The 21,521-nt window shown below is 35.5% G+C and overlaps 1 protein-coding gene across 1 annotated transcript in view; it reads left to right on the top strand.

Moving 5' to 3' along the window:
- Positions 1-21,521, top strand: part of LOC150100563 (cartilage oligomeric matrix protein-like) — a 276,264-nt gene that overhangs the window by 205,149 nt on the left and 49,594 nt on the right. The window contains exons 18-19 of the mRNA XM_090402123.1: positions 1,533-1,628; positions 20,536-20,714. Coding sequence (XP_090258249.1) covers positions 1,533-1,628; positions 20,536-20,714 — 275 coding nt within the window. The remainder of the gene's footprint in view (positions 1-1,532; positions 1,629-20,535; positions 20,715-21,521) is intronic.

Genomic DNA, 21,521 nt, shown 5'->3' with positions numbered 1-21,521 from the left:
TCATGAGGTAAGTTTGTTGTTCTACATAAATTAAACTGATAAGTTTATTAGAATTCACCAGTTAACTTTTAAACAACAGAGAAGAATTGTTATCAATTGTGGACCAAATAAAAATATATGTGTATATTTATCATTATATTTTGTTATAAATAACTAGTGAAATGTATACATGAAATAAATTGTTATGATGTTTGTTATTATCATCCCATAGAGGTATGCACATACCTCTATGGAATGGATGACAGATATATAAATCAGCGAAATTTCAGATATCCAGTACGATATCTTTTGTTTTGAAGATTGAAAAGTCTATACTATAATGTGTTATATAATATTTAATGTAACTGAAACCTTTTATTTATTTAATCGGAACCTCAACTGTTAAAGTTTCTTATATAAAAATCATGACTGGCTGAATATCCCACTGCGTTAGGATTTGTATCTTACAAATCCTAACTACAAATATCCAGTTTAGTTATTATCGTTCGAGTGCAAGGTCGCGTGCTGTCAGGCGGGGTTCGCAAGCTCACGATGACCACCTTCGAGAGAGAGACAAAGGCCCAGCAATGTATGCTAAATATTTCTAAGAGCGGGATAAAAGCCAACTGAAAGTATCACGTGATTTCATATTGATATATAATTATTTTAATATTGTAGAAAATTTTTTTACCTTGGGTATAATATACGTTAAAGATACCAAAAAAAAAAAAAAAAAAAAAAAAATCAGCTAACGCCTTTTTATTCCCGTATATACGGGAGTAGGCGAGGCCATTTAGCCCTATCTAACTTTTGGAGACTGAGTGGGCAGTTCAATCTCCACTGGTACCAATCGGAGATAGATGGCCCAAGGCTATCACTAATTAAGCGGTACACAGTGAAGAGAGACGGCTCAAATGTGCCGCCATCTCATGGTCCCTAACCCTAACACAATATATTTAATGTCTAAAAATAATATTGGTTCTACGGTCGATTTTCTTGAGTTTACAGGACGAAAAACCCGAGTTTCCGGGAGGAAAAACCTGCTTGCCCGTGCCAGAGATCGACTAACTCGGGAACCGGTCGAAAAAAGGCTTAGAAAAATTTCCTCTAGTCGCCGACTAGACTCGAAACCAAGTCTTCCTTCGTGCGGCCAAGCGCCGTGGTGTGCAAACGCCACATCCACTGAGCTACACAGGCTCTCCAAGCTATTTTAAATATAAACCTGGTTTATATTTACTGGTTACATACAGGCGCAAACTTGACTTACTTGTCTGTTTGCTTACTTTGGAAATGGATTAAAACCAGGTTTATATTTAAAATAGCTTGGTATCTTTAGCGTATTTTAATATTGCTCATCTAATAATACTTAAATCTTCAATGGATTGGTATTCAATCATTATTAATAACTCCGTGACTAAACTCAGAGTTTCTTTATCCATCAGGTTTGTAATGAAGGCAGTATTAAAAGCATTATTGCAACCCCCCCCCCCCCCCCGAAAAACTCTCCTAATTTATGTATTTTTTTTTTTTTTTTTTTTTTTTATTAATTTCAGGCGACGTGTGTGATTTTGACAAGGATAACGACGGAGTTCCAGACAACAGGGACAACTGTCCTCTTGTATCCAATCCCGATCAAACAGATACAAATCGTAAGTAGAAACACCCATCCATTATAGAGAATTTTATAGCATTTTTCATTGAATCTCTAATAATTTGGTAATTCTTTCTTTTATTAGGTAATATATAACTGAGATCAGCACCGAAAGTTAATTTAAAACTGGCATAAATTAGCAAGTCAATCAATAAAGTACAAGATTACAGTTATCGTAAAATTAATGAGTTTATCATCTAGCAGCCACCATTGCACGAATCTAGGCGTTCCGATTCCATAAAGAGCTTGATGTCCCTCGATATATCCAGCTAGAGAAATCCAATGCTGGAGTGAGAGGCAGTATATCGTGTTCAGGTTTATGATGTCGAGAGTTTCCATCTCTTATCCATTGAAAGCATGTAATGAGCCAGCGTTGTATTGAAATCTTCGAAATCATCTATTATAGATAACTCATTAATCAGAAAGCAGAGGGAATTCCGGAGAAAACTGGACTTATCTGAAGATATAATTCGTTTATCCCCGAGTCATACCATCTGAAGTTTGAATTAATAGTGTTTCGTTTAAGGAAATTCATAATGGATTCACTACCAGGATTGTCAGTTATATCTTTAAAACTCTTTGATATACATACTTATGGTCCATCACAAGCGTGTAAACCTTCTTCGTTGACATTACAAAAAAAAAGAAAAAGAAAAAAATTCGAGCAGCTGGTAGAATGCCAAAAGTCCGTTAGTCAAAAATATTCAGATTCGAATCCATTTGTGTATTTGTGGATTCACGGATCATGTTCTAAATACTTTCACCTGAGGCCAGTTCTCTGAGTTCGCAAAGGGCGTTAGTTAGTTCTTCCCTCAAAACAAATAAGTGAATCTGAGAACACACTCATGCTGTCTCTTGGTCTTAGCTGCCTCTCGGCAAGGTCTAAAAAAAACGCATTTCAAGCTTTGACTTGGAATAGATTAGGTATGAATAAATGGATCTGGTTTCTTTCATTGTCAAGATTATATACAATCTGGTTCAAAATTCCACGTACAAACTTTGAGGGGAGATAGAGAACATCAAAATCAACCCTATTCACATAGGAAAGCATGACCAGAAACGCCACCCGAAAGTGACAGGTGGCGCTGTTCGTCAGCGCTCCAGGTGAGCCATTGAGGCTTCCTCGTTCAAGTTTTCGACGTCGTACGAAGAACATGCGTAGTTTTATGAACGCTGAGAGGGCAGACATGCACCTCGTTTACCATATCATGTATCCAACTACTATTGAGCTGTTCAGTTACGCCTAATCAAGTTTTTACACTACTTACTACCGCACCGCGTGGTTAGCCTAGTGGCTTTGGGCTTCGCAACCATATGCATGGGGAAGGAGTGTCCTGGGTTCGATTCCCGTCGCCGACGTGAGGAGCTTAAGGATCTGCCATAGCCAAGTTAACCAGTCTTGGAGGTGGACAGCAGATTTTGTTTCCCAGTTTATCTGGGGGTTTTCATCCTGCAAGCAGGCAAACCGGCCCCGTGAACACACACGGATCTACAGCCATAAATACTTAATCTCCCATGAGGGGGCTCAACTCTCCCCAATAGGGACGGGGGAGAAAAGGGAAGAAACTCCATATGAATAAATAAATAAACACTACTTACTGCCCTGTGTTATTTCTGTATCTTTGTGTCCCTGTTAGTACCTTCCGGTCATGCTTTCCTATGTGAATATGGTTGATTTTGATGTTCTCTACCTCCCCCCCTCAAAATTTGTACGCATCATTTTGAACCACCCTGTATATAAAACATAGAATGAAGAGCAAAAGCAATTTAGATTAATAAAGCGCCAAGGTTATGTATATTTAGTATTTACGATCGTTTATGAAGAGAAAAGATTAAGAAATGCATTTCATGTTATGCAATCTACCAGGAAGAAAGACTGTTTTCTTTATACTTCATCTGTTATGGTCAAAATGTTAGGAGATGTTCTGTTTTGATTAGTAACAGGCATAAGCGATTCACGTAATCTGCTTCACTGTGGAAAAGGTGAACGAGAGGAGTTATAAATCTCCAGAGTAAAAAGGAGGGCCTTTTTTCTAATATGCAGATTTTTATGTGATCTCGTAAATCGAGTTGGTAGATGGGATAAAATATTAGTTCCAGAGTAAATAGCTCCCTCTGCATTGAGCGAATTCAATGCTGATTAATTAATTTTTGTGCAAATCCCAATTGGTCTGTTCGTTCTGCTCACTTATCAAGAACAAAGAGGAGAAAGAACTATGAATAATGCTTTTAGAGAATTTTTATGAAGCACAGCCAATTTCAGAACAACAAAAAAAAAACTATTTAATGCTACAGTGACTCAAATACTCCTATCTGGGTAAGATGCAATCAATGGAGTATATGCAGGTTTTTGTGTATGGCGGAAAGAACTTGTGTAAATCAGTTTCAGAAATTCAAAAGAGGAGATCATCAGTAAAATATAAAATTTAATTAAGGTACATTAAATATACAACAACTTGAAAACAGAGCAGACAACCGTACTTCATTTTTTTTTTAGTATTAGATCTGACGTCAAAGATGTATTGAATTTTGTTACTAGTTTATACTGGTAGACAACATTGTCGTTGAAAGACAGAAAGAGTATTAGCGAAATTTTAATTTCAAAAACCTATCCTTTATTATCAAAATAATTATTTTAAAAAGGAAAGCTAGAGCATAATTCAATTTAGATTGATTTGTATAATCGGAATCGAAGGTCACTGAAGCAAGCTCTCTTCATTAGTCTACTTTCATAGCACGAAAACAGGGATTGGAATAGTCATTTTAGCTTAGATACTAGGAAAAAACAAATTATGATGATGAAAAAACTTTCATCATCATAATGAGGTGTGTTTTACAAGAACGACCTTGCAAGGCACCTCCGACGTCAGACCCGTTTATTTTTATGGTTAAACCCTATAATATTTCACTTTAGCTACATTATATAACTTATTGCACAATTTGCAAAAGGAGAGACTTCTTGGAACCTGAATGATAAAAGCTTAATGAAGTTTGGTTGAAAAGAAGGAGACATCAAATGCCATTTTTCCTGAAAACTTTGAGAGGAGTTATTTATTTATTTATTTATTTTTTCACTCTGTGCCTCAATGAGTGGCTTCTAAGGCCAACGAAATAATATTAATTAATTAATTCCGAAAAAGAAATTACCGCCTTTGTATAATGTTAGAAATTCTTATTTTCTAATCTTGATAATTATACAGTATTTAAGGATTTATTTGAAAAATAAAATTCTCCGAGTAGAGACTCCACGTAAATAGCTTCAATGTCGTCATCACACAAAAATGGCGTGTGTCCTCAGTCCTATCATGGGCGTATATACTTTTGCAAAGTTTCATCCTCCTGCGTGCTTTCGTGCAAGTTTGTTTTTATTTTTTGTTTATTTTCTACTTACTGCATTGTTCTCAGAAATAGGAAATCGTGGTTTTTAGACTTCTTCCCTGTTTTGGTTTGGAAGCATTTCATTGGAATTCATATGTTACGCATATAGCGAAAAAAAAAACTTCACATCAAGGATAGCAACTTTGTCTAATTTACATACTATTATAAATGATACTAAATTATATCGTGATTAGCGCATTATTTTGCATATTTAAGCGACAAATGATCGGAAAAGAAGAATAAGGAACCAAGAACGTGCTGTACATTAGTTAACACGATGATTCGCTACGTGTTAATTTGATGAGCTCATGGTTACGTACAATATGCATTTCAATAATAGCAGTAGGCTCAAAATATGAACTGAATTATAGCAATGATTCAGTCTATCCCAGCAGAACTCAATGTAGCAAAGTGATATATGCTATAAATAACTTTCATTTGAAAATTCTTTTAATGAATTTTTAAATAAAAGTTCGAAATTGATAATTTTATCTAGCTGTAGTATGTATGTCTCTCCGGAAATTCACTGCTCTTGAATACTGACTTTTTTTGAAAGGTAAATGTTTTACAAGGTTATTTTCGTACAACATATAGTTCAATTAACATCGAACATGCAATAAATGATACGAGTGAGAACATTCTAACCCACCCATATGTAATTCCGATTTGTTGACAAATATTTTCCTTGACAGCAGTGCATAAATAACCTCACGTCTGAGTTCTCACACACCCAGCACAAATTCAACTTGCCATAAGTGTCATTATAGATGGAAGTTGTTTAGATTAATTAAACGAATCACTTAATTGTATTCTTTCCTCTAATTTAATGTCAGTGACGTCAAGTGCGATGTGTGTCCTTTCTCATTTCGATTAAGGAAGTAATGCTAATGCAGCCTTGAACCGTAAAGAGAAGCTTCGGCTTCGTTCTAAATAATAAACAAAGAAAAACTATGTTTTGGATACTTTTCACAACGTATTCAGTAAGGAAATACAATACACTTAATAACACATTTTAAATAAGTAACTGTTATAAACATATTTTTAAAGAAGGATATTGTGATCTTCGAATTCTTAATTTAAGTTTTCATCTGTTGGATCTATAAATAGTACTATAATTTGCCATTCCTTTTTGTAAGTGCATAGTTTGTTGTGTGTGTGTGTGTGTATGTGTGTGGGAGGGTGGGTGGGTGGGTGCTTGTGTATGGGTTAAGTCAGCAAATATGCCGTTTGTCACCCATAAACTCTCCGAATTTTGATTGTAAAATATACCCTCTATCCAAAAAGAAATCGAACTTTTCGAAAATAGAAGAAACTAGTGGGGCCACCTGTTATATCTTTTTGTTGTCGAAAGCGGCAACCTTTATTAGTGTTGTGTTAACTGTTTATGACATTTATTTCATTAGAAGCCTAGTTGTAGTGCCAAGAGTGAAGTGTGTTTTAACGAACGTCGGTAGTCACGATATTCATGCCGTACGCCACGAATTCTCGCTATCAATCGCTTCAAAACTTCGAGATAAAACTCACCATTCACCGTTTGGCCAGGCGGGACGAATTCTTTGTGGATAATGCCCTTGGGATCGTAGAAACTAATCAGCATTGTCTTTACTTTTGACTTCTCCAAGCGACTTTTTTTCGGATGCCCATCTTCTGATGGTGTTCACTCGGCACTCTGGCGCTTTGTTTCGGTCTCATACTCAAAACACCACGTTTCGTCACCAGTAACGATCGTTTCAATTTTAGTCCTTACGAGCGGTTTTAATGAGGTCCTTGCAGTGTTAAATTCGATACATTTTTTGGTCGTCGGTCAACTTGTGGGGAACAAATCGCGAATTCAATTTACGAAAGCTCAAACTCTCGGTCAAAATGTTACGCACAGTTGATTCTGGAATCGCCAAATCATCTTCAATCAATCTGACGGACGATTTCGGATGTTCTTTGATGAAATCACGCACGTTTTGGATGTTAACTTCCCTCAGGCCAGTTTTTGGACTGCCCGATTTTTCGTCGTTCTCAAGAGTCTCACGACCACTTAGAAATCGCTTAAACCACTCGTAAACTTGAGTACGGAATAAGCATCCATCACCGTATGCTTTTTTGAAGCATTTGATGCGTTTTGGTAAAACTTTTACCAAGTTTAACACAAAAGTCAATCGCAGCTCTCTGTTTGAAACTCATTTTCCGACCGTTCGTCAAAACAGACTGCAACTCATGGCACTATAACCTGGCTTGTAACGAAACAAATGTCATAAACATTTGACACAACACTAATGAAGGTTTTTGTTGCCGCTGACGACAACAAAAAGATAGAACAGGTGGCGCCACTGGTTTCTTCTATTTTCGAAAAGTTCCGTTTCTTTTTAAACAGAGGGTGTATTTAAGACTTAATTTAGACATATGATAGATTATAGATTTCCAACTTTGGCTTCGATATTGGCATTGACATTCTATTACAATGATGGAAAATGTGATTTGCCGCTAATCATCATTATTTTGATAATATTAGAATATGTTGTTAAAGTTTGATCTGAAACGTTAACAACATGCATTTGTTTAATCAATAAGAAAGCGCTAATTAAACTAACTTCATTTACAATGATTTAGATATTTTGCGCTTCAAGTCTACATAGTATCACCTCTTATTATATGATTATTATATTCTCGTTGTTTATCTAAGAAATTAGCACATTCGATATTTAACTGCTCCTCATTCCATCATTTTCTTCTGATTTAAATAATCTCTTTGTTGAAGTAAATTGAGACAAAAGGAAGATGTTTTCTCAGCTGTTTTTGACAACAATCTCAGTTGGGCCATGACGATCTGATGTATTGTGATATATCGTCATAAATGTAGCATTTAATAGACAACCTACTTCATTAAATTTGGCCTTTTCATTCAGAATAAAACGCAGAGTAGCCACAGAACATACATCAAGAAGCAAATAAACACATTTTGATTTAGTTACGTTATCCTGGTATAAAGGTGAATTTAGGTATTTCGAGGAGTTGATTCCGTTGTCACCTTAGGCAGACATGTTTTTTTTCTTGGTAAAAATCCGATAATAATAATAATAATAATAATAATAATAATAATAATAATAATAATAATAATAATAATCGGGTCTGCCGCTATTTGTATGTTGTCGAGAGTTGGAATCAAAATCTCCTAAGGTGGCAGGAATCTTGGAGGGTATAAAAGGTGGAACCTGAATTTAGTGCCTGATAATTACCAACCTGAATTTAGAGATGACTATGGAATAGGCCTGGAAAGGGGAGATCCTGAACATTACCCAAATAAGTTTGGATACTGACGTATAATAATCAAGAATAAACGAACCAAGACAGATTTCATCTGTAACAAGATAGATGTGGTTCTGTTAATTTCGTCATTGATTTTTCCAAGTATTATATTACAGTGTCCAAATTTATGCAGAGAAAATTGAATTTTCGGAACCACCCTTCTGTATTATGAAGTGTGTGGATAATCTTGGCAATGGCATGCTTCCAGAAGTCGTTATTCCCGAGGAACTTATTAAAAGTTTGTTTGGAATACGCTATTAGATTGTAGAATGTAATTTTATTCATTCACTTAGTATGCAAAATAGCACAAACTTTAGCCTGACAACAAACTGAAGGTTTGCCATAAAGTTCGCAGCGATTCTCTCAGACAATTATATTTTACTGTTACTGTTATGTAAGCTGGAGAACATCTACGCATTTTATGTGTCGTAACCACGCCATTAACTTAGGATTACTGCTAGAGAGGTTGCTTTCTATTCAGGTATTTGGTATTACAATAAAGGAATTATTTTCTAAGGAACAATGATAATACTTGAACGTGCAGAGTTGTAATTCTTCCCTAGAAGAAATTTAAAGTCCGAAGTACAGGTACTGATCAGAATAAGAGGGGGAGAAAAGAATTATCATGGGATGCTGGTAATCGCTCACGACAAGAATGCAGGGAAACATCCCAACTTTTTTTTCGGAATGAGTTAAACCATTTCATTTGTGATTGATTTTCAACTATATGCAACTCCATACTATTAAATCCGTAAAGAGAAGTCGAAGTTGATTATAGAGAAACCATGTTAATATATATTTGTCCAGCAAAGTTCCCTGGGTATTTTATTCCAAGGATGTTCACGATCCATATTGAACTCTGCACTACACTGTCGTCGAGTGTTTTCTCCCATAGCTTTTCCTCTTATACGACGTCTTTATTTCTTTTTTTTTTAAACCTGACAGTACCTTCGAAACAGTTTCTCGTGACAAATTAGTAGTCACCGAGATCTTTGTCAGTGAGCCACCTGCTAAACGGGAACCAACAACCAACAACAGCTTATTTATATTCACCAAGATATACGCATACAACATGCAGCCAAATTTATCTTCGTATCACAGACAGGGAAGAGCCTGTTTATTTTATACGTTTCTCACATTAGTCGTTCAATTGCGTAGGTAGGTGTTGGTCAAACTTCACCATTCTTTACGTATATATTATACGGTTTGTGCATTTGAGGTCTTCTGTGCATCCAGGGATGGATTATCAGTGATGAGAAAGAAAATGAATCATCGCGCAGTTTAAATAGAATTTGAAAACCTCATCGTTATTCATCGATAAAGTTCAAATTTATTTTAACTGTTTGGAAGTGGTGCTGTCTGCACGCAATACAGGAATGCAATGACTGCAGGAGATGTGCTCGTTTAAGTCTTTTTTATGCAAGAAGATTCAGTTGCTGTTTTTTGTAGTTCACGTACATTTTGGCCCTACTTAAGCTAAAGCTTGCTCTATGTGTAAACTGCTATGATAAGGCAGCTGAAAGTCATAGAAAGCTTATAGTGATTATGAGGGTCATTGCGCGGCACAACACTGCGTACCGTTCGTCTTCAACGCAGTATCAGATCAACGAATGCATGGTAGTCACCTGGAATATTTACTTGCTCTCCTTGCTTTATCTCACAATGTGCAGAGAAGACCAAAGGAATTTTTATGCGATGAAATACCAGACTAACATCAAAGGACACCATCGTTTAATGCGTGTTCACTCTTTCTATTCCTGTTGTTTCTGTAGAGAGGCGATTAAGAAAATAAATCCGGCCATGTATTGTATTGCATGGACAGCTACGTGTGCAAAACTATGACGTGCCACTCTGCGAGTCGCTCTGTGACGTATTGGAATTCTCACACTTTCTTCTGTCATTCAAACTTATAATAAAATATAATACAATAGTAAATTTTAAAGTTTGACTGACTAGATGGGCATTTCAGGTCTGCTGTAATCTTCACTGGCGGGAGGCAAGCAGAAAACTGACAAATATGAATAGATACCCAGAGTTGAGGTTGATAATTAACTGGAAACTGAAAGTATTGAGGTGTGCCATAGTAAATTTAGTGAGACACTTTGAATAGATTTTACTGGTTCAAATTGTTACCGAATTCCAAAGTAATATTTATTTATTTATTCATAATACATATCCCCAATTATTAAATTTGGTTTTGCATCTATAGCTATTCTCTAGTTGCAATTTGAAATTTGACATCTTTCCCAAATTTACTTGCTCTCCTTGCTCTTTCAGGCAGTTTTTATATTAGTTTCAAACTTTAGCAAAATGATCTGAAACCTTATGGCATAATATGCTACAGGGTGTCCCAAAATTCACGTAAGATTTAAATTTAGCACCATTTGTGCGGTAAAGTGTTGCCAACGAGAAAAAAAAAAAAGACAGCGTGACAGCTGACAGTTCAGGGTTATTAAAAATGACCACACACAGCGAAGAGAGTTCGTTGAATGGATTATGGAACAACAACAAGTGGATGCTTATTTTTGGAACAAAATCATCTTCAGCGACGAGGCTCATTTTCATCTTGATGGCTTCGTTAATCAACAAAATTGTCGCATTCGGGGTTCAGAAAATCCACGAGTGATTGTTGGGAAACAAATACATCCACAACGTGTCACTGTTTGGTGCGGATTTTGGGCTGGAGGCATCATCGGTCCATTCTTCTTCGAAAATGCGGCTGGTAAGGCAATAACAGTTAATGGTGCTCGCTATCGCGACATGATAATACAGTTTTTTGTGCCTAAATTGCAAGATATGGATATGGACGACATGTGGTTTCAACAAGACGGTGCAACATGCCATACAGCCCGAGAAAGAATTCATTTACCTGCATGAGTCATTTCCTGGTCGTGTAATTTCCCGTTTTGGTTATCAGAATTGGCCGCCCAGATCATGTGACTTAACGCCGTTGGACTTTTTTCTTTGGGGTTTTTTGAAGTCTAAGATTTATGCCAACAAGCCCACGATCACCCGCGCCTTGAAGGAGGAAATTGAGCGCTGTATCAACGAAATTCAGCCACATTTATGCAAAACGGTCATGGAAAATTTCGACAAAAGAGTGCGTATGTGCCAGCAAAGCCGTGGAGGCCATTTACCCGATATGCTATTCCATGCATAACCCTATACTGTATGCTTTATGAATCAATACGAAATTGCAATTTTTAATTAAAAACCTGTGTTTTCTATCAAAATTACTTCTTGCGTGAATTTTGGGACACCCTGTATAAATAAACTGCCTACACTATATTTTTGCTGCATAAGGCAAAATATAGCTCGAAATTCAATTCCCATGAAATGCAAGAATATTGTTCTTAAAGCATCTTTTGTAATATTGTCTTAAATCGTTGTTATAGTTGATTTTTTCTTACTTTTTTTCGTTTTGATTTTATTTGCATCAGTTGTTGGGAAAATATTGAGAGTATCTTTTCCCAACAAATTTTATTAATCTTAAATTAGTTAGATCGCTTCCCAATTACAGTTTTTGTTACGCTGTTTGTGGAGTCGTGTGGGGAGATGTATTTGAAGAGTAGATTTTTGAAGGACTCCTAGATTGGTTACTTTAAAATTTTTAATTTAAATTTTAAAATTAAAAGATATCAAATATACATTTTACATTATAAACTTCTATATTCTTAGTCCATTCTTATAGTACGTACATTAATAATATTTTCTTAGAGTGAATTAATCCATTTCGGCAATAGTAATAATCCATTATGATAAGCCATTTGGCCAAACAGATGTTTTTCTTCTCAGTTACATTGAAAATAAGTTGAGATCAATATCTTGCGTCTAGAAAGCTATTTAATAATTCACATTTTTTCTCCTTCCCATTTCTCTTGTTATAATAGTTCTCACGGATAAACTTTACTACACGCTTCATGTTTAGGTAAATTATTGCGATGAGTATGAATTTTTTTATTCGATGAATATTTCTAAACTCAATTATGACCAAGTATTTTGAAATAAATTTTACTTTTATGCGGTCTTCGTTCGGCTAGAGTGTAATACTCTATTGTTCAAGTTTACTCATTGCATATTCGTTGCATTTTAATCGATATCTAATTTCTCATGAGAATATTTTCGAGTAGCATTTTTCCAAGAAAGATAAAAATAAATTTTTCTCTATTCCGAAGAGTTTTTTTATTTTTTTTAATGATGATAGGTTTTCAAATATAAGGTGTCCCAAAATTCACGCAAGAAGTAATTTTGATAGAAAACACAGGTTTTTAATTAAAAATTGTAATTTCTTATTGATTCATAAAGTATACAGTATAGGGTTATGCATGTAATAGCATATCTGGTAAATGGCCTCCACATCTTCTGGCACATACGCACTCTTTTGTCGAAATTTTCCATGACCGTTTTGCATAAATGTGGCTGAATTTCGTTGATACGGCGCTCAATTTCCTCCTTCAAGGCGTGGGTGGTCGTGGGCTTGTTGACATAAACCTTAGACTTCAAAAAACCCCAAAGGAAAAAGTCCAACGGCGTTAAGTCACGTGATCTGGGCGGCCAATTCTGATCACCAAAACGGGAAATTACACGACCAGGAAATGACTCATTCAGTAATTGAATTGTTTCTCGGGCTGTATGGCATGTGGCACCGTCTTGTTGAAACCACATGCCGTCTACATCCATATCTTGCAATTTAGGCACAAAAAACTGGATTATCATGTCGCGATAGCGAGCACCATTAACTGTTATTGCCTTACCAGCCGCATTTTCGAAGAAGAATGGACCGTTGATGCCTTCAGTCCAAACTCCGCACCAAACAGTGACACGTTGTGGATGCATTTGTTTCTCAACAATCACTCGTGGATTTTCTGAACCCCAAATGCGACAATTTTGTCGATTAACGAAGCCATCAAGATGAAAATGAGCCTCATCGCTGAAGATGATTTTGCTCAAAAAATAAGCATCCACTTGTTGTTGTTCCATAATCGTTGTTATGCGTTGTTCTTTCGTGTAGCGCTCCATTTTTAATAACCCTGAACTGTCAACTGTCACGCTGTCTTTTTTTTTCTCGTTGGCAACACTTTACCGCACAGATGTCGCTAAATTTAAATCTTGCGTGAATTTTGGGACACCCTGTATTTCTTCTAAAATTTGTCTTATCTTTAATATCGTTAGACTTATGAGCGTGGTTCATATATAGTTTTTCTTACTGCGTATATCACACAAACACACACACTGAAATGCTCTAAACATGATATGAAAGAAGAGATGAGTTCGTAATCTACTTTTCGCCATTTTCTAGCGACAATGCAATATACTTCCTAAACATAGTGTCTGTTACTGTCCATATTCATGCCACATTATAACGCGGCCCCAAAATGTCACATCGAGTGACATTCATCAGTAGATAACTTCTTGTATACTGGGAGCAATATTTGTTGTTCCGGAATAGAAGTTGGTGGTTCAATCATGGACGGGCGATGTCAATAGTGCAGAATGGTCTGATTGGGCAGCAAGTATAACTCTGCTAGACAATATTACTACCATGGAGGTTAACATAGAAAGAAGTAGTACGATTGGCATAATCGATCTGTTAAAGTGTGACTGTAGACCATTTAACAAGTTTCGATGAGGTAAAAAATCAATCATTCACTGATTGGGAAGGTTGGATTTTGTAGCTATCTACAGCATCGATTAATGCTGTAGATAGCTACCTCGATTAATGCGCTCCCGATTAGTGCGTCGTTTTGTTTTTTTCGATACCCAAATTCGATTAGTGCTCCTCTAAAATTCGATTAGTGCGCCTATATACATCTTAAAAATAAATGTTACAGATTTTAAAAATTTTCGATCTATACATTTTTTATGGTTAACTATTTAAAAAATCACTCACCAGGATGAAATAATTTAGTTATCGATTTCAAACATTTTACAAAGTTATTTTTTAATGGCATACTACACTATTAGGATATGTACACTATGTTCCAAATTTACCGCCAAAATTTATGTCATCTGCTTTACATAGTTGCTGATCATGTCACGTGCAATTGCTTTCCTTACTTTTTTATTTTAAATTATTTTCCTAACCTTTAATCATGAGTAAAAGAATTTGTGTAAGAAGGATACTATTATGATCAACAAATATTTAATGTGGATGAAACCGGCCTTTTTTTTGAAAGCGAATGCCTTCCAAGACTTTTCTAGCGAAATCAGTGAAATCTCAGCCTGGTTATAAAGTCGCAAAGTCGAATGAAATTACTGCTAGCAATATGCGATCCATTTGGAAGCACATTCTTCCACATTGTGCAAATGATTTTAGAGTCTTTCAAATGAATATAAGTTAATTAAATCTCATTCTGAGAAGTTGAGTGGTTCCGACCTGCTAAATTTAGATGCACAGCGGGAAGATCCTGAAGAATATGAAGAAAATGTAATCACTGATCAGCCCAAAGAGGTTTCACGGAAACAATTCGAAAATAGTTTTCGTACAATCGAAGTTTTTAAGCAGCAATGCTTAGAGGCTGACCCTGATGAAGAGAGAACCAGTAAAATTTGCAGAAGAGGCAATAGGGCCATACCGTCGGTTGTATGAAAAAGGAAACAAAATGGCCGCCAAACTACGTTAGCTCAATTCTTTGTTAAGAAGTGGAATAATAGATTTATAATTTGAATATGTTTTATTGTCTTTCAGCTTCATGGTTTTCCTTTAACTAGGCTCTGAGACACCCTAATTCTTTTATAAAAAAATTAAGGGTCAAAAAAGAAATCTGAGGAACGAATTATACATTTTCCCATAGGGTATTATATTCGATTAGTGCGTTTTCGATTAATGCGCCTGTTTTAGAGAACGCATTAGGCGCACTAATCGAGCGTATCACATTCTACAACGTAGCCATAAACAAGAACAAGAACTTGGAATAATATAACAGACGCTTCAGCTAGTGTACATTTATGTTAATTTTTTCATACCTTTTATTAGAATACACGCAACTAACAGACTTTTGGTACACTAGCTGCATTAGCCTTTATTGCTTCTATGGGGCTAAATAGGTCATAGATTTAAAATCATTCCTTGGTGAAATATAAAAATAAATAATGTTAGCAATAGCTTTTTTCATTTACTCATTATAATGCTGGAATGATTCTTATTACCTGTAAACAAATATTTATTTATTTATTTATTATTTGTATTTTTCTAACGTGTAAGAATGACAAAGTGTCATTCTTACAATTGAAAAATTATATTAATGTCAAATAATCTTTTGACATTAAAAAAATAAAAACAACCAAAGTATAAATATAGTCACTTCCATCTATCGTTTAGGAAGTTATTGAATATATAATTTCGACGGTTTCCCTTCTTTGTTTCTCTTAAAACTGTCTAAATAATAATTTTGGATGACAAGACATGGATTCGAAATCTCAGTTAAACCATCGTGTCTGTTTCGGAAGAATTTTCAAAAAAGTACGTACAAAAATACAATAAAATAAACCATTTATACATTTTGAGGATCGCAAATCAAATATTTCGTCATTGTAGATGTGTGTAAACGGCCTACTAAACTGAACATGTAATCAACGGTCAAATAAGATCGCGTATTATTTTATAATATTATCATTATATATTAACATATATAATTAGAATAAATTCTTTGGCAATCTAAAATCACTTAGAAGGAAATGTGAATGGAGCAAAAAAGCAATATTGAAGAAATTTTTCCAAGAAACATATATTCTGGTTTGAGTCGGATTATTGTTATTGGCAAGAGTGTTTGAACTGGTTCCATCATAAGAAGCCATTAAGTGCCTACATCCTTCCAAATATCCTTGGATTTCCTAATCATAATTTTAGGATAAGGTGATTTCAAGCCGAAATATATATATTTTTATATAAATTGCTTGTATTCTCCTGGCTGTTTTTACTAATTGCCAGTTGAAAATCCTGAATTTCCAGACGAAAAAAACCAGGACAAAAAAGGAAAAAACATATGAGACAGGCTAACACACATTCGCTTGAAAAAGTTCGCGTTCTGAATAAAATTCGAGCCTATGTGTTTACAACCATAAGGTAACATCAAAACTGACTGAGATAGGGAGGCTGTCTTATTTAAATACCGATAACTAAAATGTATGCTTCTGAAACTTCTACGCATCGGATCTATTGCCCTTTTCTTCTATAAATATACCATATGGAAGAGAAGAACAACATTTAGTGAATGCAAACTACCAGTCAATGGGTGACTGTCAATTTAATTTACTTCTTTTGGCTCACTGCGACTTAAGTAAAACCACGTTCTGGTCGTAGAATGTCTCATCTCATGGTTTAAATGTAGAAAGATTACGCACAAATTATTTACGTACAATAATTACAGATTACGATTCGCTGTCTTGGTAAACATTAGACGGTATCTGGCATTAATTCCTTATTTCTCATCTACGATACCAATTAATATTAGAGATGCCATTGTCTTTTCCCAGTAGTAAATATTTCAAGGACATTTCCACCATGTTCAGAAAATTCTTGGAATTTAGACCAACAGTCACGAAATGGAAGACCGGTCAAAGAGGAAACAAATTCTTTTCTCTCTCTCTCTCTCTCTCTCGAAGTACAGGAAAGGAAGAACAATAGCGTATTAATATAACCAGATTAAAAGAGATATAAAATAACGAAGTAGATATACACCCTCTGTCCAAAAAGAAACCGAACTTTTCGAAAATAGAAGAAACTGGTGGCGCCACCTGTTGTATCTTTTTGTTGTCGAAAGCGTCAGCCTTCATTAGTGTTGTATCAACTTTTTATGACATTTGTTTCATTAGAAGCCCAGTTGTAGTGCCAAGAGTGACAGTGTGTTTTGACGAACGATTGGAAAATGAGTTTCAAACAGAGCTGCGATTGACTTTTGTGTTAAACTTGGCAAACGTTTTACCGAAACGCATCAACTGCTTCAAAAAGCATACGATGATAAATGCTTATCCTGTACTCAAGTTTACGAGTGGTTTATGCGATTTCAAAGTGGTCGTGAGAGGCTTGAGGACGATGAAAAGTCGGGCCGTCCAAAAACTCTACTGAGCGAAGGTAACATCCCAAAAGTGCGCGATTTCATCAAAGAAAACCCGAAATCGTCCGTGAGATTGATTGAAAATGAATTGGGGATTCCAAAATTAACTGTGCATAACATTTTGACCGAGACTTTGGACCTTCGTAAATTGAATTTGCGATTTGTTCCCCACAAGTTGACCGACGACCAAAAAATGTATCGAATTGAACACTGCAAGGATCTCATTAAAACCAAAAGTGGGAATTAAATAGTTTGAGTCCGTACCTCGTAAGGACTCAAACTCCCTTGAAACGATCGTTACTGGTGGCGAAACGTGGTATTTTGAGTATGAGCCGGAAACAAAGCTCCAGAGTGCTGTGTGGAGACCACCAGAAGAGTGGCATCCGAAAAAAAGTCGCTTAGAAAAGTCAAAAGTAAATGCTGATTTGTTTGTATGATTCCAACAGCATTATCCACAAAGAATTCGTTCCACCTGGTCAAACGATCAATGGTGAGTTTTATCTCGAAGTTTTGAAGCGATTGATAGCGAGAATTCGTCGCGTACGGCATGAATATCGTGACGACCGACCGTTCGTCAAAACACACTGTCACTCTTGGCACTATAATTCGGCTTGTAATGAAACAAATGTCATAAACGGTTGACACAACACTAATGAAGGATGCCGCTTTCGACAACAGAAAGATACAACAGGTGGCTCCACTAGTTTCTTCTTTTTTCGTAAAGTTCGGATTCTTTTTGGACAGAGGGTGTACAAGACAACGTGTTTCTATAATAAAAAAAGAGTGCATTTGCCAATTTAGAAAAACGTTCCTATAAGTCAACTAATTATGAATACTTTGGATGTTATTTTGTATTCAATATATGAAGAGATAGATAGAAAGAGAGAGAGTTACTGAGCAGAAAGATGTAGAGAAGAGTTCTAAATCTGGTTGTTTACATATTTAGTAGAAAACGAAAACAAAAACATCCCTTATGAGAATCACAATAAAATACAATTTTGTTTATATGAGAATAAGTGAAGGAAAACATTCCAAGTGAAAATGGGAATGCATTTTAACGCTTGCCTTGTTTCAAATACACGAAATAAACGAAAGAATACGAGAGAAAAGAATCGACTATCCGATATTCAATAAAGTATTAGGGGCGGAATAGGAAAGAAAAAAAGAAACACGAGCGTTAAAATCGAATACTTGAATTCAGGAGGCAGTTTGATAAAGCAACAGATAACAAAAAATGAAGTGAGACGCAAAGAGGGATAAGGAAGATTACATGAAAAATCGGAGGCACAGGAGGCGGTGAGACGAAATGATATGCGAGCATCTTAGGAGATAATCAGATTACTGAATGCTGGAACGAAGAAAGAAATCATACAGATGAGACCAAAAAAAAAAAAAAAAGATGGAGGCAAACTGTAATAGAAAGAAACGTTTTCCGAGAGCAACAGTGCATTGTTCTAAAAGACACACAAAAATATGCAGAATGAGAATAATTAATTGGATGTTTATCACGAAGCAGAGAAATGTGTTTGGGCGAAAATCTTGCCTGTTGCATTCCTCATCTGGAAAATGTGCGAAGAAAACAGTCAACAGAATCCTTACGAGGGATTAAACAGCAATTCAAGAATCATGTGATCCGCAAAAAGTACTGCATTGATGATGATGTTGGGCGCATAAAACTTTTTTTTTTCTGTTTCTTTTATTTTCTTAATATATTTAGAAGGCGTAAATTTTACAATATTATCTGTTGAATCAAGAAAAATTCATTTCTAAGCTGGAATTGTGGGTGTGGGAAAATGGATGGGTGTCAGCTCAATGTCAGTAAATGTAAAGTCATTCACTTCGACATGATTAGATATCCAATGTCGTATTATATTGGTGGGATTAGGCTAGAAGAAACTGATGAGGCTAGGGATCTTGGAGTGTTAATATAGGAAGTTGAAGTTTAAGGCCATGTGGCAAAGATTGCAAATACAACTGAAAAGATAATTGCAATGCTGAAAGGAACGTTCACATGTAAAGATAAGGATGTTATTTTGCCTCTTTACAAGGCCTTGATAAGACCTCACTTGGACTATTGTGCGCAGGTCTGGACTCCTGGTTTCTGTTATGATTCTGATATATTAAATAGAGTGTTAAAAATGATATCAGGATTGTGGAATACTGATTATGAAGACAGATTGAGAATTTGTAGACTGCATACACTAGCAAACAGGAGAAAGAGGGGTGATAGGATTGAGACTTCGAAGGGTCATACAGGATTTCAGCTAATGGAATTTTTCAATTTATGGCGGGTGAAGAAAGGAGAATAGGGTATTGAATGCCGCCAAGAAGGGAGTGAGAGCTAGAATTTTCTCTCAGAGGGTGGTGCGTGATTGGAATGGATTGCCTTTGGATGTTGGGAGTGCAGGCAGTGTGAATGAATTCAAGAATAAGTATGATGCGTGTAGTATGTTTCCTCCCTCGATGAGTCTCTGACTCCCTAGAAGTCTGTCTTAATAATAATAATAATAATAATAATAATAATAATAATAATAATAATAATAACAATAATAATAATAATAATAAAATGAAGATGGAATGAGCCTTTAATGTTTTGTAAGAAAATTTCTTCCTTAATAGCATGAAATGCTAAAACATATAAATTTAGCCACACAACAATTTATTTGCAAATACGTGTATATTCGAAGGGGGGGGTCTCTATATTTCACGAAGCTTCAGACGAAACACTTATCGACAGACAAAAGATCAGATTGTCATAAAGAAACAGTCAACACACGTTGCCCAGACGGATGGTGCAACATAGCTCGCACCCAAAGATCGATGCCAAAATCAATGCAGGCAGTAGATCTTCTAGTAGATCTATTAATGCTGATTTTTATAACTAACACCTATTGCATTTTATTATCTCCTACTTTTTCACTTTGCTGTGAATTAATTTATAATAGATGGAGCGAAAATATTTTTGATCTATCAGAATATGAGAAAAAATTTTCTGTGCAGCAAGGGATCGAATAGATTGAAAACGTTTTGTTTATTTGTTATACATGAGGTGCTAAAATAATAAACTTCCCTTCTGAGTATATTAATAGATATTATTACAATATTAATAGTAATATTTTAGTAATATTTCATTTGTCCTTATCCAACCAAGTGATAACATTTTCTTTCAATTAGGTACTGGTGTTGGCGATGTCTGTCGTGAAGATTTCGACGGAGATTCGGTTCCAGATCATCTAGACGTTTGTCCGGACAATCGAAAAGTGTATGCTACCGATTTCCGAGCTTATCAGACTGTAGTCCTAGATCCTGAGGGAGATTCTCAAATTGACCCTCATTGGGTCATCTACAACAAGGTATATACAAGTGTTTTCTTAAATGATGTTAAGGACACTTAAAGAAAATATTTCGATACAATTTAGGTTTGTAATATTAGGATGGAGGAGAATTTCACGTCAATACGTGTGAGTGTGTGTTCGTGCACATATCTTCATTTGTGTCATCAGGACTGTATTAAAAACTCTTCTAGATTTTTATTTTTATTTATTTATTTATTTATTTATTTTTTACAGTTTGACTATCTCATTTTGTCATAACGTATTCAGGCATAATTATATACCGTGACGTAATTCAACTGAATTGCACTGAAGATTTGAACAGAATATTGACACTAATTAGTTGCCACAGATGTATGCTTCATCTTTCATATCTTCATAATTTAGGGTTAAGCAGTGAAGGTTTAATGCACTGGTTGCAGGCCAGATATGTAAATAAGTAGAAGAGATATGGACTCCTCACTTTCTACAATTCGATAAGCGTAGAATATAAACAGATAGATGAAGCTTATGCAAGTTTCTGTGATTTGTTCATGAGCGACTCGATCAATTCAGCAAAGCGCCCTCTACCTTTAAATTTTTTTGTTGCATCAATATAGTAACGCGATTGCAAATATTGCCTAGTCGTAGGCGTTTTAAGATAGAATAAACATTGTTCTTTTTATGCTTTTTTGTCTCTCTCTTGCTCGCTCGCTCTGTGTTGTGTGTGTGTGTGTGTGTGTGTGTGTGTGTGTGTGTGTGTGTGTGTGTGTGTGTGTGTGTGTGTGTGTGTGTGTGTGTGTGTGTGTGTGTGTGTGTGTGTGTGTCGTTATCGCTGCAGTTTCAAGT

This window comes from Typopeltis vanoorti, chromosome 12 (genome assembly GCF_054136105.1).
Source record: "Typopeltis vanoorti isolate ZY-2024b chromosome 12, IOZ_Tvanoo_1.0, whole genome shotgun sequence".
In the NCBI taxonomy this organism is placed as follows: Eukaryota; Metazoa; Arthropoda; class Arachnida; order Uropygi; family Thelyphonidae; genus Typopeltis; species Typopeltis vanoorti.
The sequence above is the reverse complement of the archived record's forward strand: the minus strand, read 5'-3'. Positions and strand labels throughout refer to the sequence as shown.